This window comes from Lepisma saccharinum, chromosome 2 (genome assembly GCF_977018435.1).
Source record: "Lepisma saccharinum chromosome 2, izLepSacc3.1, whole genome shotgun sequence".
Taxonomy (NCBI): Eukaryota; Metazoa; Arthropoda; class Insecta; order Zygentoma; family Lepismatidae; genus Lepisma; species Lepisma saccharinum.
In genome coordinates, this window is record NC_139230.1 from 202891728 (window position 1) to 202908032 (window position 16305).

Genomic DNA, 16305 nt, shown 5'->3' on the forward strand with positions numbered 1-16305 from the left:
AGTACAAATTACCACGCTAATAAAAAATCAAATGATTTATCTTGAAAGGTATGAAGTCCTCCACCAATTTCATCCACATCTGCTTTGGACACTCATTATTACAGCTGTTTCATTACTTAAGCTATAGCATTACAGATTATGGGAAGTATACACAAACACAGTCAAGTCTATGCCTGAAGTATCCATGGTGTACACAATACCAAATTTAACATAATATAGTGTGCTGATAACAGCCTTACTGCTCAGCTGGCACATGTAATTAGGGGTGAAAACTAGGAATGGAACTGGTTATGAAAGACGATTATTAGGGCGAATAAAGATAAGTCGTTATGCCAGTTTGGTAGTAATATTAAAATGTTTTACCAAATTGGTAATTCTATAAATCCAACTGCATTTATACTGCATATATTTTTCTTATTTTACACTGCTTTTCTGCCTTTTAGGCTAATTACGACAATGGGAATGAATTATGATTAGATGAAATTGATGATGGGACATATGCAAAACAACACCCATCCCCAGTCTGGGACTTGAACCTGGAATCTTAAGTGGAGAGGCCATGAGTCAACCACTCAAGATGCTCGGCAACTGAGCAAGCTAAATTATCTGGCTAACTTGATTCAACAATTCTGTCATTTTCATTTTCCTTATGAAGATAAAGTCAACAACCATGTGGCTCATTTTCCCAGTGAATTCATATTTTATTGTGCATTTTTCTACAATCAAACTTGAAGAAATTTGAACATATTTCCTACAAAATGTTCGTTATTTTATACCTGCTCTGGTCTCAGTCGACAATACAAATCATATTGAGTGTTCAACTCATGCCACTGGGTTTCAACTTCAATCCCAGCCTGGGCATGGGTGTCTTTCTGAGGGTTCCTTTTATCGATTTCATCTATCATCATTCATCTTTATCATAGCAATTAGCCAAAAGTAGTGGGAAAAATTAGAATATAAAAATAAAAATTGTATCTGATTTATCAGCAAAACCTTGCATCAGTGCATCCCTAGTAAAAATATTGCTATCTATCCAAGCTATAAATTTGTGTAAGTAAACCATAAACTGTAGCATTGAAAAATAATATTCTGATGGTTACCCAAACATAGTTTCCAATGCACACAGAGTGGTGCCTCTGTGTACATAAACATTTTTATCATTTATAATATTTGAACAGAAGCAATTTTATTATTGTTTATTCATCCAGAACAGAACTATAAATATATTTATTTTATGAATGTATTGTATTTTGCTTGTATAAACTGCAACATAAAAGTAAAAAATACAATTCCGTATACTGTGGTTTGCTGGCTCTAAATCTGGTACAGGCATTTGACAGAAAGGACAAACTCCATTTACAGCAGAAACCAGATTTGTTTGTACAGTCAAGGACAATTCTGGGTTGTAATGATTCTATTGAAAGTCAATGTATTCATTACAACCCAGAAGTGTCCGTGACTGTACACCAGTATCCATCAGACATGTAGTTTCACAGTTCTTGAACTTTTTTTAACATTGGAACTACATGTACCCAAACTCCATTTTGGAGTTTTCTCTACAAAAAGAGCAAACCTGTACCAAACTACAATAAAATAATTCCTAATCTTCACAATTATCAGATATGCAATTTGAGTCAATAGTCGATACCACAAAATAACTAATGTCCCTAATGCTTGATGTAATGAAGACTATGATGGAAGGATATGTTTTATTATTAAGTATCACTGTATGTCATCAAACTTGGTAACTAAATCTAACCAACATTAGTGTGTACTGTGTTACTGTTTAGAAAATATACCAGAAGAAATCAACCATGGTGTTATGATTATATTCCCTAACAAAGACATTACAACAAATATGAACAATTCTAAATATATATAAGAAGACATGTATCACTGAAAAATAAGGAAATATTTTAACTCGAGCAAGAACAAAGTATGAATGAAAATTCAGAACATTCTATTCATCAACATGGGAACAAATAAATGATGAGAGAGGGTTTCATCTCTCAAACTATAGTTTGGAGATGTTGAGACTACATTGCATAATCTAAAAGCAATCAAATGAAAAACACCATCATTGGAATTTATAATGAAGTTTCTTTTTTAATTGTTCTACAATCAGAGGCATCTATCAAACCCTGGACACCTTGAGTACAATAATTTACTATCCTATTAGAGTTACTGTGATATATTTAAAATATAGTCTGAAGTAATGCATGCAGAAAATATTTCATCACTGATTATTCCCTTACAGCTAAACTGGGATTATATCAGTTATTCCAGTTTATGCAATGTATTAGTCATTTCACTAAAAAAAATCCACAATAGAACAAATCAAACAAAACTCAAAGCAGAAAGTATTTTCATAAAATTTCACCCAATACCAAATATTTCCTGTAAACTTATGTCTTAAGTTCCAACAGACACCACACGATTCATCTCTACTTAGTATACATTACATATTTCATCATATTTACACTGACACATGTTTCAGCAAAGTCATAAGCAAACCCAAAACATTCCAGTACATCTAATACACAAATTCAGATACTTACCGTGGGGCAAAAAGTCTGATGTCCTAAACGAGTTCTGTGGTAAGCTTACATCACCATCAATTATTCTATAGTCCAAACTGTATAACTGGCAATCAATTTCATACTCATCTTCATCACACTGTGCCTGCATACAAAGATAAATTTTACATGCATTAACATAGCATTTCTTTAAAACACATACAATTTTTTTTAAAAAAAAACTCATTTAAAGTATGTAGGCCATTTGGAAAGTAAAGAACATTTGCACATTGAGCCTGCCAAATGTTTTGCTGTCAAATGTCATTCTTTGGCTGTGTTCAGTATCGTGTAGGTAGTTGCCTGGTGCAGTTGGTGCCAGCAACCTGTTCACATGGTGAATGTAACAAGCTGGACACATTAGACCCAGTGTAATTCATCAGAGACTTGTTGCAATCGATGAAAAAGGTGCTATGAACATGGCAAGTGTCTGGAAAGGTTGCATTACGTTTAATAAGAAGGGGCAAATGATGTGGAGAGCAATAAGAGTGATCCTCTGTCACCAAAGATGCCCTGAAGCAAGAGGTGAACCACATCATTCAAGAAAATAGATGCAACTTCCAGCTTTTACCTTTTTTCCTAAGATGAAGGAATACTTTGCTGGTAAATGTTTTGCAGGTAATGAAAAACTACAGGATGCTCTCATAGACTGGTTGAATTGCCAGATGGCACAAGGAGGACTGAATAGTTACTGGTGTCGAGGTACAACAAGTGCTACAATGTCTAAGGAGACTATGTGGAGAAGTACCTAGGTAGGAAAAATTATGTGGTAAAACACATATATAAATTCAGTTTCTGCAATATTAATAAATATCTTTGTATGACAAACCATTCTTTACTTTCTGAATGACCTTCATATTAAAAAGCACAGGACAGATTCATACTTATTTCTTGTACAGAAAATATATCATATTGGTATATTTCAACCTATTAACCATAATACCAAGGGGATGTCACGAAGGGAGTTGGAGGTTCACATTCGTAAAAACATCTTCAAAATTGTATACTTAATATTGAAGCATGGAAAATTAGCTTTCTTTGTCCATTTCTGTTATATCGCAGATGAGGAGTAGATATGTTAAGTTTGAATTTTGTATTTGAGTCCACTTTATGCACAGATAGGTTAATCAGGACAACCTACGATTTAAAGTGGGATCCAAACCTTTATGTACCTCCACCGGGTATCAAACCTGGAACCTCTGGATTACAAGGTTACAAAATGATCACTATCCCAATGGGGATGCTAGAAGTGTTGTGAAAACAGCTGGCTGCACAGTCTTGCAATGAAAAACGTTATAAATTTTAAACCCAATGAAGTAATAAAAATATCTCTAAAAGTCCGCCAATTCTCATGCACAGTATGTTATTTTGTGAAAGTCCAATTTATGATCTGATAGGCTAATTGAGACTGGACCTACAGTTTAAAGTGGGGTCCAAACTGCTATGCAATGTGCCTCCATCAGGAACTGAACTTGGGACCACTTGATTACAAGGCACTATCAGAGAGGCTTATGCATAATAAGTTAAAACTAACTATATTTACCCTGCAAGTGGTGAAAAGAAAGTGTTTTCGTACATTTCAAAAATTTACAAAATAAATATTTGAAATGTGGACCCTGAATTTGGCAATTTTCAATCACACTTTAGATATTGCTTTAGCATCTCAGTTTAGAAAGGAACTCGTTAGAAACAGTATCATGAACGGGACACATTAACATGCACTATTGGAGAAATCCTTTACATTAATCCACTGCACAAATGTATGATACATTTCAGAAACAGAAGGAATTTATCTTTAGCACTGTTTCATACCATTCCTTATATTGGGTGTTTCACTTGCTCTGAAAACCTCATAACTAGACGTCGGATTTTAGGTTTTTAACCTTTTTTTTTTTGCAGGTAAATAAGAAACAAGTTATGTATGTGTTTCATTAAAAATGCAACAACTGATGAAGTTTTATAGTAACACGATGAATAAGTGCGTATTACTCACTATTCAATACAAAATAAATACGTAAAATAGTATTAAAACTTTTCAAATTTATGTGAGTGAGTATATGTTAATCCAGACAACATTTTGGAGGTAAATACTTCCTCCTTCTTCAGGTCTAACTAGATATCTAGACACCAGACATAGTGTCACGTAAAATAGTGTTAAATAGGGATATGGTTGAAGGTATCGGTAAAAAACAGTTAAAAATCCTAGTTATTAAAATTGTGAAAATCCCTTTCCAGGTAAAACATTCTAAAAAATACTCATATTCAAAACTAAAAGAGTAAAAACCAGGTGCCCACATGGCAGCCGAGGAACTCCTGTCCAGCAGTAAGGTGAAGCGTGTGGGTAATGTGGGCACCTGGTTTTAAGCCTTTAGTTTTGAATATGAGTATTTTTTAGAATTTTATACCTGCAAAGGGACTTTCACGATTTTAATAACTAGGATTTTTAAGTGTTTTTTTTACAGATACCTTCAACCATATCCCTATTTAACACTATTTTACGTGACACCATGTCCGGTGTATAGATATCTAGTTAGATCTGAAGGAGGAGGACGTATTTACCTCCGAAACGTTGTCCGGATTAACATTACTCACTCACGTAAGTTTGAAAAGTTTTAATACTATTTTACGTATTTATTTTGTAAGATTTTTATAGTGCCTAAAATAACCTACTTTGCTTTTTAGAACCTATTTTAGGTTTATGTGCCTAAATCAAACCTTTTCTTAGGTTTTCATATATATTTTTAGGTTCTACAGAATTTTTATATCTCGCAGAGGTATTTACTCAGTTTGGTGACGAAACAATTCAATGACTGACATGTTTAAAACATGTTTTCTGCCCATCCCCCTCCCCCTCCAAATCTATGTTGTTTTTCAAAGCTCTAAACAAAATAAAATGTCCGACGCAACTGTTACCTACATATAGTGGCCGCGATTCGAGGGGCAGTTCCCTCCCACTATGGACTTCTGAATGCCAAGCCTTGTCTACTAAGAGAGAGCAAACTGTCCTTGCCCCCTCCCAATTTTGGCACCTAATCGCCTCTACTGCCCACACAGTCCAAACCAAACTTCTGATCTGTGTGGTCTTGCTCACTTTTGCGTCAGTTAGGTCCTTTTGTGGTATTCACGCATAACGTTTCAGCATTCAAATTTGCACCACTGACTATGTTTCAGCACATAAAATGATCCTCACAGACAAAAGGTGAAATTTGACTGTGGATAACATAAAAAAAGATTCACTCTGGAACCATGATAAAATTCAATTATAATTCCTGATTTTCAAGGCAAACTTTCTAAAAATTCAAGGTTACAAACAGATGTTTGCTCTATTCCAATCTTACATATGACTGACTCCTACCACCTACACACCCAAATATATTAACAATATAAAGGGCCTGCGTGATTTTGATGCACCCTAAAATTTACCTAATCAATTTCAAGGTATTTTATGCTGAAATACTCTTCCATCTGTCAGATAGATTGTTCTGTAAAAGACACTAACAACAAAGTAAACTGATTGGGAGAATTCTGTGTTTTTTTCCATGCAGCTTTCTTTTTCTTCCTTGATAAAAATAATAAAAGTTCAACTCAGAGAAACTTGCCTCAGGGCATTTATAAATATGTATTTTTCACGTCTGAGAAAAAAATTGGAAGAGAGAAAACATCTGTTTGTACCCTTCTTTCATGTTTCACCAAAATTCACGCATAATTCCTGGAGTAATTCATGTATAATTCCCGGTGAGTAGCCACCCCTGATATTGTGCAGCAAATTGTAATTCGTTTATCACGTGAACAAGTAACTTTTGCTAGTATTACAATAATTTGTGGAAAATTTTCAAAATGATGTATACAAATGAAAATTTGGTTAGAAAATTAATATTTGGTTGTTATATAGGAGTTTCCAATAAGAACGATATGATTTTACAACCATTTTTACTATTTCAGATACAACCAAACTTTTTATATTATTTTGAAGCATAGTTTATTACATTAAGTTTTGAATAACACATCATTTAAGTGTCCACCTCGACTTCATGCACACAAGTGAATTTGATGACTTTGTGCAATAACTTGGGCCTAATGTCATGAATGCAGCGTTTGATGTTCAATCTTAATTTATCAAGGGTTCGTGGTCTGTTCGCATAGACTATAGATTTCAAATAACCCCACAAAAAGCAATCTAAAGGAGTTAAATCAGAACTTTTTGGAGGCCAACCAACAGTTTCATTTCTTGAAATTATCCTTTCACCAAACTGTTCTTGCAATACGTCGATAGTGGCATTAGCAGTGTGACATGTGGCACCATCTTGTTGGAACCACATGTCCTCCAAATCAATTTCACCTAAATTTGGTTACAAAAAATCTGTTAACATCAATCGGTACCACTCATTAGTCACTGTAACTGCATCTCCTACCTTGTGTTGGAAAACAAAAAGGTCCGATGATGCCACCATGCCATAAACCACACCATCGAGTGACCTTTTGCGGATGCAAGGGCATCTCGTGAATATCCTGTGGATTGTTTTCACACCAAAAACAACAATTTTGTTTGTTAACTTATCCAATTAACCAGAAATGAGCTTCATTTGAGAAGATTATTTGCCCAAAATTGTGATCCATTTCAAGTTGCTCTAAAGCCCAAGAACCAAACGTACTTGAAGCGCGTAATTAGCCATGATGAATTGTCACAGTATACTAAACACAAATGACAACTAGTGACAGTTATAACATTTGAAGCATAGTTACCAGTTCATTTCAAAATCATATCATTCTTATTGGAAAACCCTTTATACATATACTAAAATTTCTTACGGCTCTTGTGATTTTTTTACAATTGTATCTAATCAGTGTTTTTCAGGAATGTATTATAATTATAAGTTTTTTGGAAACTACTTCAGGATTTTCAACCCTAATTTAAGATTTTTAGAGCCAATTTTAGGAACCTAAAAATCCAAGGACTACTCATAACTTTCAAACTAATTGACATAATTCATTGCAATCTGATACAGACATACCTTGCTGTATGTTAAGCATGGTTATGGAAGGATGCAAGTGGAGGTACTCCCTAGTCCATGTGTCACCTACACTTGCGTGAAGTGAAGTCTGATTGTGTGTTTGCTGCACCTGGCAGTTTGTGCAACATACCTGACTGTTCTTTTGTTAAGAGGATTGGCAAGAGTCATCATGCTCTTGTGTTATGAGCAAGAGTGTACACTATGAACCAGTACAGAATGGAACAGTGCATGTTTATCGTCTGCACATGCTGGAGATCTGCATTGATAAAGAGTTTGAAGTTTGGAAACAACTGTCAAAATCCTCCATTCGGTATCTGGTGATGAAATTGGAAACCATGGGAACATTGATGCCCCTGAAGGCGTATGAATGGAACTGCCAGAAGTAACAGAACAAGTCCTCACACAAGTCTTTGCATAAACTGTCGCAGGATATTTCCAATGAGATGCAAGAAAAGCAAAGCTGCATGCATTATCGTGTTCCTGCTGTGCAAGAATTTAAAACTCCTGATGAACGGAAGAGACTCAGTACTGCCGCTGGTTCCAGCAGTTTGTCAATGCAATTTGGGGAATACTGGACTGCACGTGGTTCTCCAACATGGCAAGGGCACTTCTGCAGGCACATCAATTTCCAGATTACCTGTACTTCAGCTCATGGGAATCACACCATACACAATACAACTTTTCATGATGAAAACATTGGAAAGTGGTGTGCTCTGCTGCAGCACTGCATTATTGGCACCATTTTCTTCCATACAATGGTGGAAACCACAGTCTACATGGAAATCTTAATGAGTAAGTAAATCAATTGCATGACAAGGATCTCCATACTGGCTATTTTCACCAGGATGGTGCAACCTGCCACACCTCCAGTTTGGCAGAAATTGTTCCTTTCTTTGAAGATTTTATAATTTCTAACGGACTTGGGCAAGCCACAAAGGCTGCCAGTCCTCATCCACGCGGAAAGTATATCATAAACCACAGACACTCATGGAAATGCAAGCAACATTTGGTAGAAAACCCGATGTGTTGGTGAATATCTTCCATAACATAGAGGGGCATGTCCACGCATGCCTAATTGCTAATGGTCACCATTTTCAACACTTGCTATGAGATCATGCAGAATACACTGAATTACATCCACTGGTCTGAAAGTTACAAGGGAAAAACAGAGCCAAGAGTGACTGACACATACACACATGCACAGAGAAAGAGGGGGGAGTAGATGTGGGTAGGTTACTTTTTTACATTTTTGGCAGTTTATTAAGTTAATGTAAACTTGTAAACTAGCTTCTACAATGTATTACACTAACAACAATACATAATACATACCCGAATTTCATTTGCCAGTTCTTCTGCCAAACCATCTCTCCCAAGTAAAACTAGATTTAGTTGATTATTGTCTGAGCTTAGAAGCCATTGGCTGCTACGATTCCAAGAAGAAGGCCTAGGATGAAATGGAAAAAAAACATGTACATTTCATAGTTTCTTATATTGTAAATTCTAGTTGGATTATTGTACAAACAAATGATGAACTTAAGATTTTCTGAAATCCGAAAATTTAAATTCTAAATGTAAGAATGAAAAAAAAAGCAACATTTTGAAACATCAGACAATTAAGGGTCCAGGGAGGAAGCGAGGGCAAAAGCCCAAACTTAGAATTTTTTCCATAATTACGCAAAATTTCTGAACACCGTAACTTCCATTTTTTATCAAAGTTGCGGCACGAGACTTACATATCCTCATAGCATGGTCTTGTGAGTGAGTGAGTGAGTGAGTGAGAGTGAGAGAGTGAGAGTGAGAGAGTGAGAGTGAGTGAGAGAGTGTGAGTGAGAGAGTGTGAGTGAGAGAGTGTGAGTGAGAGAGTGTGAGTGAGAGAGTGTGAGTGAGTGAGTGAGTGAGAGAGTGTGAGTGAGTGAGTGAGTGAGTGAGTGAGTGAGTGAGTGAGTGAGTGAGTGAGTGAGTGAGTGAGTGAGTGAGTGAGTGAGAGAGAGAGAGAGAGAGAGAGAGAGAGTGAGTGAGTGAGTGAGAGAGAGTGAGAGAGAGAAATAGAGGGGGGGGGGGTCCTCTGGCATATGGAGCAGGCTATTGGCAATTTTTGTCATTGGCAGGGTTTGGAAAATGTATAAAGTGGGAAAACTAGAGTTACAGTAAACATAAGATTGAGATAAACGTCCTAATGTTCAACATGTTTTTTTGCAGGGAATTGGCTGAACAGATTAAGTAGGTAAACCTTGCTCTCACCCCTTCCACTCACCGGGCAGCTTCACGGTCTATTACTCTTGATTTTGTGAATTTAAAATAACGATTTAGAACAGATCAGTGCAATACAGCAAACTTTGGTGCATATGTAGTGCTTCTTTTCTTTCTTTGTGTACTTAACTTTATCTTTTTAATTATCTTTCAATAATACGTTTTTCTCAGTTATACGTTTCTTCCTTCTGTCCCCTATAAACCGTGTAACTCAGATTTCACTGTACCATCAAATGCATGCAATTTCTGTTAGAAGTTGAAAAAGTTTATACTGTAACAAAGTACTGTATTTGTCTTGTCTCAAAAATGCAAGAACTGTCCCCAATAGCTTTTCCCAATCACTTTTTACAAACTTGAGCTAAGTGCCATTGGAAAGAATAACAACAAAGAGAAACTGAATTCAGTACTCTTATCATAATCTTATTTCTAGGGCTTACCTGTGAGCTTTGGTTGCTAAAATTCGTTCAATTAAAGCATCCATACAATTTGGGAATGCTGGACAGTGTTCCCTGATAGGACAATGTACAAAGCCTAAATGCTGAAATAACATCAATTTCCTATCTTGGTCTAAACGGTCCAGTGCTTTATACCTGAAATAACAGAAACAACAATAATCTATAATACCAAAGATAGTATCAGTGCATTTTACTGTGAAAACTATATATCTATGGAACGAGTACCACTATTCGTATGATCAGAACCATCACTGCGGTTCTTCTATTACTATCATTACCAGTTCTAGCAGGAGCAGAGCAATCACCATACTATTAACAGATCGAAATCTACATGGGTATATAACTCCTAACCAGACATAAATAGCATTATATTGAATAGGTAAGCAACCCATTATGATGAGAAATCAGAAAATCATTTGAAGAGTGTTCCGATTTAATTATACCATAATTAACGACACTTCAATAAAATGTACCCAATTCTCCATTCTAATGCTTAAACATGCAAAAAATTTATTGTACCAATTGATCATCACAGCTGAAACTATCATGTGCCACTATGGTTTCCACCCACATAAGGAAGTGGCTCATAACCAAAGTGCTACCATATTTCAAAATTATAAGCTTTGTTCAGCTATGCTGTATCAATCAATGCAAATGTTTTATCTAAAAATGTATCAATCAATGCAAATGTTTTATCTAAAAATGTCTGATAATTTTTCCCTTTTGTTTCTTGGATATATATTATTTTTATTTCTGTTTAAAAGTCCATTTGAGCATGATTTAAGAAAAATAGCCTGAAAAACTCACTGACTTACAATACTAAAAATAATGAATGTAGTACAAGTTCTGCTAAACCTTTTCTTTGCAAGTTTTTTAAAAAATGTTGACAATCGTAGAACCTCACAAGTATTTAAAGCAATAATTTACATGTTCTGAAAAACACTGTTTAACTAGGTTTTTTGGTGGGTTTTTTCCAAGGTGGGTTTTTCAGAAGAAAAAAAAACTGGAAAACCGGGCTGGGCCCACCTGAGCCAACCCTGATACCAGGGCTCATAGGTCCACACTTTTTTTTAATCACTAAAATTCAAGAAAACATTTTATTATTGAATCACTGCTTCCTTTCCTGATTAAATATGTGCAGTAATTTATTAATTAAAATACAAAAATTACTATTTTTAATAAAAAATAATAACCAATTATTGCATGACTGTCTCACATATGTTTTATCATTCACTAAAACTCACAAAATCCATAACATTTTTTATTTATGGTTTTTAGTTTGCAGAAATGCAGTTTTTATTAAATATATTAATTACAATAATTACCATCATTACCAACCAATTGTACACTGTCGCTGGCATGAGTGTCTTGAATGACACACATTCAAAGATGGCGCCTGGTATGCGCACCAAGTGCATTTTGCCTCCTAATTACATTACATTTGCTTTTATGAACAAAAGTAATAAAGAAATATTGGGAACACCCTAGGAAACAATGTAATTTTATTTTCAAACAGTTGAAAAATCTAAAAAGTTGAGGTGGTAGGCCTGCAAGCCCCCCCCCCCCCTTTCTCCCTCGGTAAGCTACCTGAACCATTATGCAATATGTGTCTCCTGGGATTGGCCAATATCTGTCCCTTGGCTGTTACATCATGTCAATTTCTTTTAGCTAGTTGTAAAATATGTCACTACAAATCTGTAAACTCATAACAGTAACTTTAAGTGAAATAGGTTAGCTGTAATTGGTAAAAAGCAAAAAAAGCAAAAAAAAATCCGGCTTTTTATCGAAAAAAAAACGTCCATTCTAATATGAATTAGCAATTACAGTCATATTAAAACCCATTACCAAAGGCTCTTACAGAGGCTCTTATTTTTAAAACACTCCATATACAGTGGAACCTCGAATTTATGTTTTTCATGGGACCAACCTGAAAAACAACTTAAAAAGCACGAAAAATATTTCAACATTTTGCTATGTTGAGACAATCAAGATTGAATGCATAATGCGGGAAAATGTAAAATCCTGGAATGTAAAATCAGAGTTCCACTGTGTTTTACTTATTTTAATGAAACATACCTCGAATCTTCTTGTAATGCATCAGTTATTTCCTTAATGTCATCTTGAGTTATAGTACCAGTTGGTGCTATGCTTTTGAAGTGATAAAAGAGATCAGCATGCTCCAGCAATAACTCCTGTAGAGAAGTAAGTCATGTCAATGCGAAAAATTATAGCAGAAAAATAAATTACTGTACTATTTTTACATGTGAAATCTTACCCACATCAAATGAAAGATAATTTGACCACCATATACACAAAAGAAATAGAAGTTTGTCAAAGATTGTTTTAAGTCCACTTATGCACAGTTAGGCTAATCAGGACTGGACCTAGAGTTTAAAGTGTGATCTGAACTGCTATGTGTATCCACCAGAGATCAAACACAAGTTCCCCTGATTGATTGATTGGGCTTATTTTACTTCACTTTTCTGCCACTTTTGACAATTGTGAAGATGAGGATGATTGATGAAATTGATAAAGACACACTCAAAAAGAACACCCATGCCAAGGCTGAGATTCAAATCCAGGACATCTAGCATTGCAGCACAGTGTGCTAACCACTCTGCCACAGATGTTGGCCCAATACTCTCTAATTACAAGGCAACAGCATTACTGTTAAGGAGGCCCTATACAGAATGAATGCAAGTCTTTAACTGATAATGATGTATCAGTATCGGAAAGTATCACTTCAAATATAATAATTGATACTGGCTGATACTTCTCCAAAATCTGGGTATCTCATAGGATATGCACAATTAACAAAGCAAGACCACTGAGTGATACCAATTTCTACACAGTGGAAAAAAAAGAAAGTAGGCAATACATGGGCTTGTTAGATCAGTCAGTATAGCAATGGCATGGTAAGCCAGAGGCACAGGCTCAAATACTGGTCAAGTCTGAATTTTTTGCTTAAAATTTCTACATAGTACATCTTGTGTGTGCTAAACCATAACACAAGAGTGAAATTAAGAGACTTATTAAACAGGGTGTCACTTGACACCCATTACCATTCACAATTGCCGGCCCCTGTGGCGGAGTGGTTAGCACATCATGCTACGTTGCCAGGGTCCCGGGTTCAAATCCTGGCCTGGGCATGGATGTTTGTGAGTGTCCATTCATCAATTTCATCATGTCATCATTCATCCCCATCTTTGCAAATTAGCCAAAAGTGGCACAAAAAGCAAAGCAGATGTAAGAAAATCAATCAATCAAACCATTCACAATTTTTTTTGGTGCCTCTGGGTATCCCCTAACTTAGTAGGACAAAAAAATAACATTTGTCTCACTTACTGCATTGTGATTGATTGAATTGTTGTTTTAAGTCTACTTTATGCACAGAAAAGCTATCAGGGCTGGACCTACAGTTTAAAGTGGGATCTGGGGTCTCAAAACTCGGGACCCGTTGATTACAAGGCGTCACTGTACTCAAAGCCCCTGTATTGTGATAAATTGCCCTTGCCATTTATTATACACTCAGAAAATATTAACCTGTAATGAAGTTGCAGACTCACCCTGTGTATTAAATTCCTTACTAAAAGTGAACAAATGACGGTTCACTTTCATCTTTTTTGAAGGAACATGCCTATTTAACAACATACTTATGAAAATGATTAAAAAACAGTGTTTATTCTACTTTTCCCTAAGGATTCAACAGAACAAAAACAAAATGAAGATTTATGAAAGCAAGTTGGCAATTGTAAAAATATCAAAATATTTCTAGATCCATTTAATCCATGGATAAGCTCAATGGGACCGGACCATTGAATTATGACTATTATCTCAGTTCACATTTTATCTCATATGAAGATGGTCTCAGTGATACCAAAGCCTGATCATTTGAGTTTCTAGCAAGAATTAGATTTTTCATACTTCATTTCAGAAATGAGCCAAACTTACTCCAGAGTGGGATCCAACTTTCTGGCAGTGGTGTGCTGTTGCTGTGTTTACCTATGAAAAAACTTGCAGTCAAACAAACAGCTGGCCTACCTCTGCCTGCCTGTTTATGGAACAAGCGACAATCCTCTTTCCCTTAAGCTGCAAGCAGGGAAATAGAATTTTGTCAACATAACCATTCTGCACTGTGAATGGGCACGGGGAGTTAGCTTGGCCCAGGTATAACTAAGACGGTGTTGTAAATAAGTGGCAAGAGATTGGACAAAGGGACAAATACTTCCCATATTCAAAAAGGGGACAGAAAGGAATGTAAAAAAAACTACAGAGGAATAACACTTATGTGCCACTCAGCAAAGGTAACAATATAAATTACAATTTTAGTTACGTTTTAAACGTAAGTAAAATTGTAATTTATATTGTTAATCTTGTGAGTAATTCACACATAGTAAATATGAACGTCAGCAAAGGTGAATGAGAAAATATTAGAGAAAAGAATAAGGGAAGTAACAGAGCTGAACATGAGAGAGGAACAGTATGGATTTAGAAGAGACAGATCAACAGTAGATCTAATAATAACCAGAAGACAAATGCAGGAAAGGCACTACGAGTATGGAAATGATTTGATTATGGCATTACTAGATATAGAAAAGGCATACAATAGCATGGACAGAACAAAGATTTGTAAGGCTCTAAGAGAGAAAGGAGTCCAGGAAGAGATAGTGTGTAGAGAGCAGAGCACATACAAGGTCAACCAGAGCTGTGTGAAGACACCAGTGGGAAGAACGGAGGTTCAGTATAAGTAATGGACTAAAGCAAGGAAGTGCTCTTTCCCCACTGCTCATCATAATTAAAATGGATGCAATTAATGAAGAGGTGGGGAAGAAGATAGGAGAGGAAGAGATGAAGGCCCTGTTATTCACTGATGACTTAGTAATATGGGGAAACAGGGAAGACGAAGTACAGACAGCTTGATAGTTGGAATGAGGAAATCAGAAGAGCAGGAATGAAATTCAGTGCAGAAACGAGAGAGGTGTTAATAACAAGAAACAGAACCAGAAATTAACTAAGAATAAAGATAGATATGGAAGAGGTGAGGGTAGTGGAGAGCTTCAAATATCTAGTAAGCATAATTGAGAGAAGTGGAAGAATAGATGAGGAGGTAAACAGAAGAGGACAAAATGAGTGCTGGACTATATCAAAGAATTCAAAGATTAATACGGAACAGGGATGCACCTATGAAATGCAAGAAGGTAATGTATAACACATACTATGTGCCAATATTTACGTATGGAGCAGAAACTTGGACAATGCCAGAGAGACAAAAGAAAGATGCAGGCAGTGGAGATGAAATTTTTAAGGAGTATATTGGGGAAGACTAGACGGGATAGAATAAGGAATGAGAAGATCTGACAGACAGTGGGGGTGGTGAAGCTTCAGGACAGGATAGATCAGGCACAGATGAGATGGTTCGGACACATGAAGAGGATGGATGCAGAAAGACTGCCAGTAAGAACTTACAATGCACAAGGAGTGGGAATAAGGCCAAGGGGGAGAAAAAGATGTCTGTGGAAAGAGCAGATAGCATGACTTTTAGGAGAAAAGGACAAGATTGGAACACCCTGGAAAGAGAGAGAGGAGTGGTGGAAGACCAGGAAAAAATGGAGAGGCTTGACTTCTATGCCGATCCAGCCAGAGGCAGGAAATAGCAAAGGATGATGATGATGTAAATAAACTCTGCCCCTTTATTACAATAATTTGATGCAGGTTTGAAAAAGCAATTTCAATCAGGTTTTGGTGGGATCACTATGGTACCTTTTATTTAAAAATCCATACAGTACTCAAGATAGTTGGCAATCTGAAAACACTTACCTGAAAGTTGTGCTTTGCTTTCTCAATAAGTTCTTTTTGGTGTTGTTCATAGATTTGCTGGCAATCTTGCTCTGAAAGAGACTCAAAGCACTCTCTTCCCATAAACAATACCCTCACTTCAGACAACAGTTTCCCTGGAGTGACATATCCAGTTTCCTCCAAGAGCTGCTTGAACTGCTTCCTCCACCTGCAAAGAAA

General features: G+C 36.0%; 1 protein-coding gene across 18 annotated transcripts in view; it reads right to left on the reverse strand.

The window, feature by feature from the left end:
• Positions 1–16305, reverse strand: part of RhoGAPp190 (Rho GTPase-activating protein 190) — a 178655-nt gene that overhangs the window by 120659 nt on the left and 41691 nt on the right. For all 18 annotated transcript variants that reach the window (XM_083117888.1, XM_083117880.1, XM_083117883.1 and 15 more), the window contains 5 exons: positions 16108–16294; positions 12367–12482; positions 10273–10425; positions 8915–9029; positions 2559–2682 (listed from right to left, as the gene is read on the reverse strand). In XM_083117888.1, the coding sequence (XP_082974014.1) occupies positions 2559–2682; positions 8915–9029; positions 10273–10425; positions 12367–12482; positions 16108–16294 (695 nt within the window). The remainder of the gene's footprint in view (positions 1–2558; positions 2683–8914; positions 9030–10272; positions 10426–12366; positions 12483–16107; positions 16295–16305) is intronic.